Source organism: Struthio camelus, chromosome 1 (genome assembly GCF_040807025.1).
Source record: "Struthio camelus isolate bStrCam1 chromosome 1, bStrCam1.hap1, whole genome shotgun sequence".
Lineage (NCBI taxonomy): Eukaryota > Metazoa > Chordata > Aves > Struthioniformes > Struthionidae > Struthio > Struthio camelus.
The window spans coordinates 124,108,983-124,119,289 of NC_090942.1; the positions used below are offsets into that span (position 1 = coordinate 124,108,983).

A 10,307-nucleotide genomic window follows, 5' to 3' on the forward strand; every position below is an offset into this window, starting at 1 on the left:
AAGAACAGGGCAAGCATCTCCCATCACTCAGTCCCACAGTGAAATGAGCCTTATTCTCTTGTTTCCCTTTCTCCCCTGATATGATAAAAAGCTGGTTGGTAGAACCCCTACACAACAGGGCTACAAAAAAGGATGTCACAGTGGAAGGCAAACCAAGTCACCCAAGAAAACTAGGACAAAAGGTACCAAAGAAAGTTCTCTAAATATATACAGCTAAGAGCATGAACTAGTACGATGCAAATCCTTACTCTAGACGTCTAGGAATCACTTTATTAAGCAAGAAAACATCTACATCAAATGACTACAGACATATCGAGACAGCGTGCACTTCAGTGACAGTCTCCCAGACTAATTACTTCATATCACGACATAGCGATGCCTGGTTTCATGCTTTACAACCTCAATCGCGACCCAAGCTACAGCTCATCTGTTTAGAAAGACTATGTGAACTATCTTTACCACTGTCCCACAGAGAAGCCCCGTACCGGGAGGACAAGGGTCAGCTGGAGAACGTACAGTACATGCAGGACCTTTTGAAGAGCAAGCCACAAAAGGCTTTTTCTGTTTAAACCAGGTCAACCTAAAGCCTGACTTGCTTGAACAATTACTTTTCCATCAAGATCCTACACAAGGAACATCATGATCAGCTTTTCTAACAAAAAGGAAATCCTTCCGTCAAAGAATTTCCTGTCTTTGGTTTAAGTCAAAAAGTGGTCTAACATCATGTCACACGCTCACCTCTTATTTTTCACAAATTGACTTTACGCATTCAGGATAGAGCCACAACCCCAAATACCAACAGTCCCACAAAAACCCCCAAAGATTTCCCATGTGCTTTCAGTTTCAGAAGGTAACGCTGTATAAAAGGAGATAAACACAACGTTTTCTGATGAATAAAACAATCACATGAGACAATTTAGCAAGAGCCACAGCTTGCACTTTATGCATCGCCTCTCTATGGTCTCAAAAAAAAGCAGATAACCCCCAGCATTTCATTGCATTCAAATCCTACTGTGTGATTTGTCCAGTCCAGCACACACTTTAACAACAATGTATGGGTTACCCCAAGTTTGCACATTTCACTTTCCCAGCTAGCCTTTTCAGTCAGTTTAAACAAGATCCAGACATCAAAGACCTATAGTTAGCGTTTGAACTCTATACTACTAAACCTCTAGAAGTTTATAGTTAACTACAACACGTTATCACAGAGATGCTTCTAAAGAGCAGCCCTGAGAACACGTGAGGGATGTTAAACCCTTCCTTCTGAGACTTCATCAGGTCCTTTAATTCTCTGGCACATACCAACTGGAACCATGGAGTGCCGCCACTCTCAAATACTAGTGACAAATATCCTTAGTGCACAGGCTTAGCATAAGTCACTTATTTGTAAACACCACTTGGAAGGATTTCACACCAAGAGGAATTTAGATAGACAGAACAGCCTTAAAATCTTATCTATGGAATCACTGTGAGTTGATTACATGGATAACGGACTATCCAAAGCTACAGTGCAACATAATTTTATTCTAGTTGTACTGAAAAATTCCTAGTCCCTTCAGGAACCATGTTTCTGATACCCTTAAGGGATTGGGGGGGTGGGAGGAGGGGAGGGGGGGGAATGGGCAGGCAGCTCCCTAAAATTTTGTCAAGAAGTTACTTCAGATGACAGTAGATTAGTGAGAATAATTTTTAACCTAGTATAAGCATGAGCCATTCATTAAGCCATGAATCTCCTGCATGGGATTACTGTATAATTAATTGAAAGAAAACAGCGTTGCTGTACTTGCACAGCAGAGCAAGTGTCAGATTTTCTACAGGCAGCAGCTTTTAAGCAATCACAAACTATGTATACCTACATATATAAAATGTGTATACATATATATATTGCAGAAGGAACTATATTTCTGACATACTCGATTAAAAGCTACACGAGCAGGATGCTTGGTCTTCAGTTCACACAGTGGCATATGCACAGAGGCTCTGAATGTTAATCAGTCAAACAATTTCTCAGGTGATGCACTTCCATTTCCTTGCATGCACCTTTGTATCCGCCATTTCGCCACGTACAGGGGTGCTGTTTTCAGACGCGCTCTCGGGCTTCACAGGGGGCCAATGCTCCTGCACTCGAGCAGTGTCTTCCCTTCTGGAAGGTTCGGCACAGATGCAGCAGTGATTCAGCTCAGGTCACCGGGCTGCTCTCTCCCTGAATTACTAGGAAGCTCCAGGGAGCCTGGTGTTTAGTATGGAGGTGACTCTCCTTCTCAAAGCCTTTGCATTTAAAAATGGCTTTCTATAAATAGGATTGCTGGCTCACTCTTAAATCTTACTCCCTGCCTTCTAAGCAAAAATAGCTTAAATAGGAATGCTGGGAAGACTTGTTAATCTCTGCCATCCTGTCTGTCCATCCATTTGCCTTTCTTCCTTTCCTCAGAATCTCTCATAACATCTGCTGCCCACTCCACTATGGTAAATATATATTGATGTACCCTAGTTTCTCTTTTTCTGATGGGTAATCCAATACTCTAAAGAAAAAAAATACTTATGAGATAGTAAGAATTTATTACTGAATGGCTATATAAAAAGAAAAGCAATGGCAAAAAATCCCACAGGGTTAACAAGTACCTGAGGAATCTGTGGCTTGTGCTTAAAGAGGTTCTCTTCAGTGCTCTAGAACATTGTGTTGTGAAAGGTAAGAGCTTTTCAATAAAATACCACCCAATTTCTATTACCTTATTTTAGAAAATATCAATTGTTTGATGAAATACATTGAAGAGACAGGGAGATGAAACTAAGAAGACGGAGTTTCTTTTGTAGAATAACAAAGTTGTTATGAAATCAAGGAAATGAGGAAACAGATTAGAGGAAAAAAGAAGTGCCGATTAAAAAGGAATGTGAAATATTTCAAACGAAATTGTGAAACAAGTAATTTAAGGTGCACACACCTACTCATTCACTCTGAAATAACTAAGTATTCTGATCTACAGACCTGTATTGCTTAAAGGGGTTTGCTCTTAACTTTCACAGTTTCAATGACTGAAAAAAAATATTTTCAAAGATCAAATACTCGTACCTTGGAATAATTAGGATGAGCATAGTGTTCTTCTGGCCTCTTCAGCCTTTAAACAAAAGCTGGAATTAGTGTATTTTCCCATCGCAAATTTGAAGAAGCTCTAGCCAAAGATATTCAGAAATGGCATACGCCAATTAAAATCAAAGGCGACATGACTGGAACGTTCAAAGAGGCCTTGAGATAAAACATATGTTAACTTGTTAACCAGACTGAATTTTAAGGGGAAAGGAGAGAGTTCCACCTATCTATTTTGCACCTTAACTCCTTACCCAACCCCCCCTTCAGAAAGGTGTTTCATTTCATAAGGGTTGCTTTTTTCTTATTTCCATTTGTATTGAATAGGTTAAGGAGATCATTTCTCCCTCACAACCACCACCACTCCTGACAGAATAGCTGTTGGTTAAAAAACACTTCCAGGAAGTCAAAGACACAAAAGGCTGAGGTCTAAACTCGGCACAGCTACTGCGTAATCAGGACCTTTCACAGCTCATGTGTCCAAGGAACTTTCTGGATGAGCTTCTCATTAAAGCCCACAAGAGGTTCCCAAATAATTCCATATATAGGTATACTAAATGACAAAAGTTTACTCAAGAAGAAACAAAATTAAAATCAACTGCTACGCTCTTCAGGATGCACCATCACTGAAGAGACACCACTGAAATCAGCAAGAAAGAAAAAAGAACAGAACTGGAAGCTATTTAACAAGGTTTAGGGTTTTGTTTTTACTGTTTGTGGAAATCAACTTCACTTTAAGCCATTATCAGAAATATCTTTTTTGTCACACATCTGTTATTCAGTGCTTATGCGAAGAAAATGCAGTGTCCGCCAGGTGAAAAGTTGAGTGACCCTACATACGAAAATGCGGACAAAATGCCTCCTTCAGTCACCGCCTGTTCCCACTGTTTTTCAGAAATGTTGCAAGACTTGTGTGGTTTGCTGCCCACTAGTGTCAGGTGGCATGGGCTCACTATGACGCAGGAGAGGCATCACGTTGCCCAGTCCAGAGCAAGAACACCACAGCCAACCATCCCCAAAGCCTAGGAGCCTTTACACCCTGACACGTTGCCCAGAGCACGAAAGAAGAAACGTTTCTTTTAAAATCAAAATAGAGATTTCCAGTGTACTCTTGACTTCCTACTTATAACAAATTTCCCTATTTGTCATTTGGTAGTGAATTAATAGCTATTCATAGCTCAAGTAACAACAGATAAAAACACATCAGCTGTACTATGCCATCCACAAACATATACCAAGCTAAACACTGTGTATGCAATAAAATTTCTAAGGCAAAGAATTTCATTACACAAGTCATAATTCAACATAAGGTATGCATGTATTCAAGATGTTTCTACAAAGACTTCAGGGATGGTTGCTCTTTTCCTTGCATGTCTTGTCTCCAACACTGAGAGCTACCATTTTCTTTGGGCAGCATCATTAGCACCACAGTCTCTTTCACTACCCACTCTCCATTCTAACCCCTGCTCTCAGTTCGGTATGTTTCTCATTCTTCTTAGTCTTTTAATATGCTACTAAATAATACTCACTTCTGGAAAGAGCAGTTCCTGTCCTAGTTCTGAACTTAGTTCAATCACAGTAATTACAATAACGAGTCAAGATTTTGAAGCAGGTCATTCTCCCTTCCCAGTCTCTCCTACCTTCTCTCTCTTCCCCTTCCTGTAATCAGTGAAATACACCCTTATTGATCATGACCAGGCCACAGCTGACTTTCTCCATAAGCACTGCTAGGTGTATGTGCTTGTTTCCAGAATACTAAGATACAGTAACGTGCAAGGTAGTATAGTAACCCTGAAGGTAGCTCAAGATATTGCTCAGGGTTGTAACTCATGTTTTCAAAGTGGTGAATATAGCTGCATAGCTCCCACTGATGTATATACAGCCCCATGCACTTACTGAGGCCACAACGCATAACATTTATATGGTTAATGGTACTTGTTACCTATATTTCAAGCAACTCATAGTGCTGAGAGTTTAAAGCCTTTACAAAAATCCAAAAATGTTATTCAAGTATTTGGGAAGGTTTTGTTTCAGGTTTCAGAAATACTAATTGGATATAACAGCATGTCAGTATTTTATTGTCCCCAGAAGGAAGCTATTTTACAGACACAAAGCCTACCCAGTGGCTCGGTTCGTATCTAATTTGACAAAATGTATTTTTGCTGAGTGACTGTAAGAAAAGATGGGGCCCAATCCTGCCACTGTTATTCAGATGACTTTCCATTATCTCCAACAGAAATTTAGTCCAAGAAGAAGACTACAGGGTTAAATCCATAATGCGTATTTTTTTCCAGCTATTTCTCCTCTCAAAAAGAAAAAAAACACCCAATAATATAAACATGAACAATCTTACATGACAGGTGTATTTTAAAGTTAAAAGTAGAATGAGATACAACACATAACTGAATACCACTCATGCATGTGCTAGTGTTTCAGGTAGAAGTAGTATGGTTCCATAAGGAGTTCAGAAAAAGCAATAGCAGAAGTCAAGCATCAATGGTCTTTTCGCTATCCCTCCTATCCCCCCATCCCCCCCAATAGTCATAAAAGACTGCCTCCCACACAATGGAGCTCAGATACAGTTATAGATAGACTAATGCAAATAAATGTATATGTGACATTTCTATTTATATACGCTGTCATTTCCTTCAAAGAGATACCTATCTGATGAGAAAGACACTGCATTGAAATCTGAAGTCCTTTCAAAATACCATTCTCCAAGTCCGTGACTCTGATATGATAGTCCAAATTAAATAAATGTTACTAATAAGATTTAGCAATCTGGGATGTTTTTAAGTCTGAAGGTAGGTGCCATTTCCAAAAATCTCCTTTTAAGAAATACGATACATATGTATTTTGATGTTAAGTATGAAAAAAACCCTACCTCTTAAGTTTGCAAAGAATCACTGAACCATCCATTAGGTATTTCCACAATTCTTTTATCATAAAATATTACCATATACAAAAAAATTTTTTATTTGTTTAGATTTACAAAGGTACAAATGTTGCTCTGTGGCAGAATCTATGCAGACATATCTATCCTTTACATTTTATACTATTAAATGCAGAAAAATCTTTAGAATGTAAATTCACGTTTGACTGTGATCCAAAAGATATGGTTATGGAAAATGAAACTGCTACTGACTTCATATATGCAAGGAATAAGTTGAAGGGATTTCAATCTCATAAAGCAAAAATTATTCTGTTCTTCAGAAAGTCTTGGGGAGGTGAACTGACTAACTTAGAACAGATAGTTTGTATCTGTACAGTAGGTATAAAAATACATGCCTCCTCTTTTTCAAAAGGTGTAATATTTCCAGGAGATTTCCACTGTGTTCTTCTTTTCTGTGCAAATCTAGGTATAACTGAATAGTAACAGTAAGAGAATATACTTTCACAGTGATTCTCTCTTACGAACAGCAAATTTTTCCCCCTAAGGTACCAGCCTGTAGAGGACAGAGAAAAAGGCACAGTGTTGTCTGCCAAAAATAAATAAATAAATCAATTCTTAATGCTTGAACTTGTTGCTGTTCTCTTACTGCTAGAAGACATGTAAAATTTTTGAAGTTTCGGTTCTGGGGCTTTTTCAGTCATTTTGCATTCTCTGGTACTCTGAATACGAAAATATTTTAAGATAGCCCTAAATACATAGTGAAGATTCATCTCCTAATTCATGATCTATCTGGCAATTTGCACTGGACTGGCCATGCCTGTCAATGTATTTTCTCATCCAGTGTATACTTAAGTAGATGTGAAGGCACCCTCATCCAGCATTCATTCCTTACCCTCTGCTTAGACGTTCAATTATTTGTATCTTCCAGGAAAATCTTACACTTTCCTCCATGCTTCTCCCTCATTTATCCAATACAAGAAACATTTTCCTATTCTACCTGCTTTGGCTATTTTGAAAATTGTGTGCTTAATCTTTCTGTTTTAACTGTCAGGATGTAATGCATTACAGGCAACGCTATTTTCTCAAATCTGAGAAGAAGGAGGCAATAAAATAGAATAGCTGGAGTCATACACTACAGCATAATTTGTTTTCTAGCCTTAAAACTAACATTTCTGTACATTTTAGTAAAGATAATTTAAACATACTTTCAGATGTAACATAGTTTTTGGTCATATACATCTAAATGTTCTAAAATGAACCCTTATTCAATATGAATAAAAACATCCAGAAACTGCAAAAAATGTTTCTCTAACAAAGAGTTTGCAGAATGAAGAGAAAAAAAGAGAGCAAAAAAAAAGCTCATCCTTATTATATCCCCATTCAAATCCCTCCTTCCTAACTTTGTCAATGACTGAAAGAGTCTTCAACATTTTTCAGATGATGTAATGCTTATCCGTGCATATTTTTACATAAATGAGTGAGAAAAAAAAATACATAGCAGGTACCTTTTAGAGCAATGATGATAGGGAAATAGTTTGAAAATATTTTTCCTTAATTTTTTCGTTGTTGTCGTTAAAGCACAGTGCAAATAAAACCCAATTTGTGAGAGGCGGAAAAAAAAAAAAAACAAATGCAAAAGCTTGAGGTAAAAGCCCTTCAAAATATCTCAGTGTACTCAAATGGGTTTACGCGGCACTTAGCAAAATTCTGTACTTTTCCTGCTTGGAAAGAAAGAAAAATCACCTCTACCCTTATGTCACCAAGCACAGCCTTATCCTGAACGAGGCAGATGCGCGGTACCGCAGGTAGGCTGGGGGCTGCCCCTCGCCGCGGTGCGCTCGCCTCCGGGCTCACTGTGCCGTCTCGCCCCGCGCCGCCGCCGCCGCCGCCGCCCGCGCAAAAGCCCGCAGCCCCCCGCGGGCCGGCCGCGCTCACCATGCGAGATGCTCTGGAGCAGGACGACGGCCAACATCCACATGCCCCGGCTGCTGCCCGGCTCCCCGCGGCGGGCTGCGCTGCGCCGGGCTGCGCTGCGCTGCGCCGGGCTGCGCTGCCCGCGCCGCGCCGCTCCGCTGCGCTCCGCTCCGCCGGGCTCGCCCGCCGCCGCCGCCGCCGCCGCGGGGCTGGAGCCGCGGGGGCTGCGAGGGCAGAGCGCTCCGGCCCGCCCGGCCGCTGCCTGCTCGGCGGCTGCGGGGCGCCTCGCCCTCACGGCCGGCGCTCGGCCCCGGCGGGAGCGCCCCTGCTCCGCGGCCACTCGCGCCCCGGCGCTCCGGCGGCCGCGGCGGCGAAGGCGGGCGGCTGCTCGACGCCCAGGTGCGTCCCGGGCTCAGCGAGACGCCGGCGGGGCTGCGGCGGCGCGGCCACAGGTGCGGAAATCCCCCGGCGCCAGCACACGAGCATCCCTGGCAGGAGCCAGCCCCGAGCTGCGGGAAGCGGCTCCTCACACGCCGCCCTTCAGCCAGGCGGCGGGCGGGCGGGCGGGCAGGCACATCTCGCCGCTCCTACGGCTCTAATCGCATTGATCCCGCTGCTAACCTCCTCTGCCTCCGCGCACAGCAGAGGCGAGCATTAACCCCAGCGCCAGCCCCGCTCAGCCGTAGCCCTCTGCAGTCTTAAAGCAGCAGAAAGTCTCCACCGTGGAAAAAAACCAGACCGAGAGAAGAACGCAGCCCAGTACCCTGCGCTTCAATAGTTGGCTGAACTGCGCCCGTTTGGCAACAGCCGAGTTGTATATGACTAATGTGTTGACAAGTCGTGTGGGGGGACTGGAGGAGGGGGCCCTTCTGGAAGGTCACAGCCCAGACAGACAAGCGTGTGAAACGATTGACTGAGATTCTCTGCAAAACAGAAAAATCTGCCTTTCCCAGTGCTTACGCAGCTCCAAATACAGTATTTGGGCTTTCAAGTCTTCCTTTTTTGTGGTAACCAATTTTTTCCTCCCGTAGTGAAAGAGTAAATTGCAGTCTCTCTAACTAAAAGCAATTTCTGTATCTATTCTTTCTTTCAAGATGTGAAGGTCGGTCCAAAAAGAAAAAAAAAAAGGCAAAAAAAAATATTAAATGAAGACAGCCAAAAAAAAAAATCAATATTCTGAAATACATAACAGCATTAGGGCAACTCTGAATTTAACCTATAAGATGAAAAGCAAACATAACAAAGCAATAAGGAATCTCAGCCTGCAGAATCCCATGTGTTACTGAACAGGGTCACCTCACATCTCGGGGTCTTCACAGGACAACATTATTTTACAAATTTGCTTTATAGAGCCCAAGGTGGCTGTCCTGCCAACACCCAGTTTTGGCCACTATAGTGAAAACCCAGAAAGGATGTCCCCTAAAAAGAAACTGGGATGAACATATGCAGAAAGCTCAGCCACGTGGCCAAACAGGAAAGAAATTGTGTCCAAAGATGGTTCTACAGACACAGAGAAGAGGCCAAAATGCAATTAGGAAGCATCACATAAGGTCTTTCACCGTAATTCCTGAGAAAACCAAAATCACAGCTGAAACACAGCACCATGCAAGTGCTTAGTTTTCTGCATCACATTTTGGGTGGGATATCAGCTAGAAGAGACTAAAGGCCTGAAGTGAAAGTAGGAACAATGAGACGAATATTGGGACTATTTCCTCTTGGTTGCCCTTAAGATAAAGAAGATATGGGTAACTGGAGAAATTTTTCAATGGAAAAGAATAGCTGATACTGTTAAAATTTGGAGCGTTTCTTAATTAAATGTATAAATGTCTTGAGAGAGAAAAAAAAGAAGGAAGTTTGCTTTTATGGGAAGAGAAATTCTGTTAAAAACAACAATAATTTAATCTCTTTCTTTGGAAGAGAGCGGGTAACAAGAAGAAACATGCAAATATTCCTTCAAGGATATTTTGGAGAAGTTCATGCCAGATTTGTTCAGATAGCTCTTTTAGAATTGTCTTGTTTTCCATTTTACGCCCAAGATGTACTGGCCTTATATGATACAATGTTTTACCGTATATAACAAGTATGTACGTACATTTACACACATGTATACATATAAACGTATTCTTACGCCTTTCTTCAATCCATCAACATCCTTTACTCATCTACACAGCTCTAGAAGCCCTTATCACATTTCAGTTTAATTTGAAAAAACTGTCACAGAAAGTAAGTTTATATGTTTCAATTTGTTTCAAACGACAGCAGTAGCAGACTGGAAGCGTAAGTCTTAAATTTGTTCTTCTGTGACGCTGAAACAGAAGGGATCAACATTCAGCAGGTATGTAATCTTTTTGGCAAGAGCCAGCCAACAAGTCGGCATATTCACAGTTCTGAACTAGCTTTAAAGAAGCAAGGGGA

The 10,307-nt window shown here is 41.5% G+C and overlaps 1 protein-coding gene across 2 annotated transcripts in view; it reads right to left on the bottom strand.

Moving 5' to 3' along the window:
• Positions 1-7,995, bottom strand: part of DSCAM (DS cell adhesion molecule) — a 481,343-nt gene extending 473,348 nt beyond the window's left edge. For both annotated transcript variants that reach the window (XM_068914257.1, XM_068914268.1), the window contains exon 1: positions 7,914-7,995. In XM_068914257.1, the coding sequence (XP_068770358.1) occupies positions 7,914-7,956 (43 nt within the window). In that variant the 5' untranslated portion in view covers positions 7,957-7,995. The remainder of the gene's footprint in view (positions 1-7,913) is intronic.
• Positions 7,996-10,307: the final 2,312 nt, after the last annotated feature.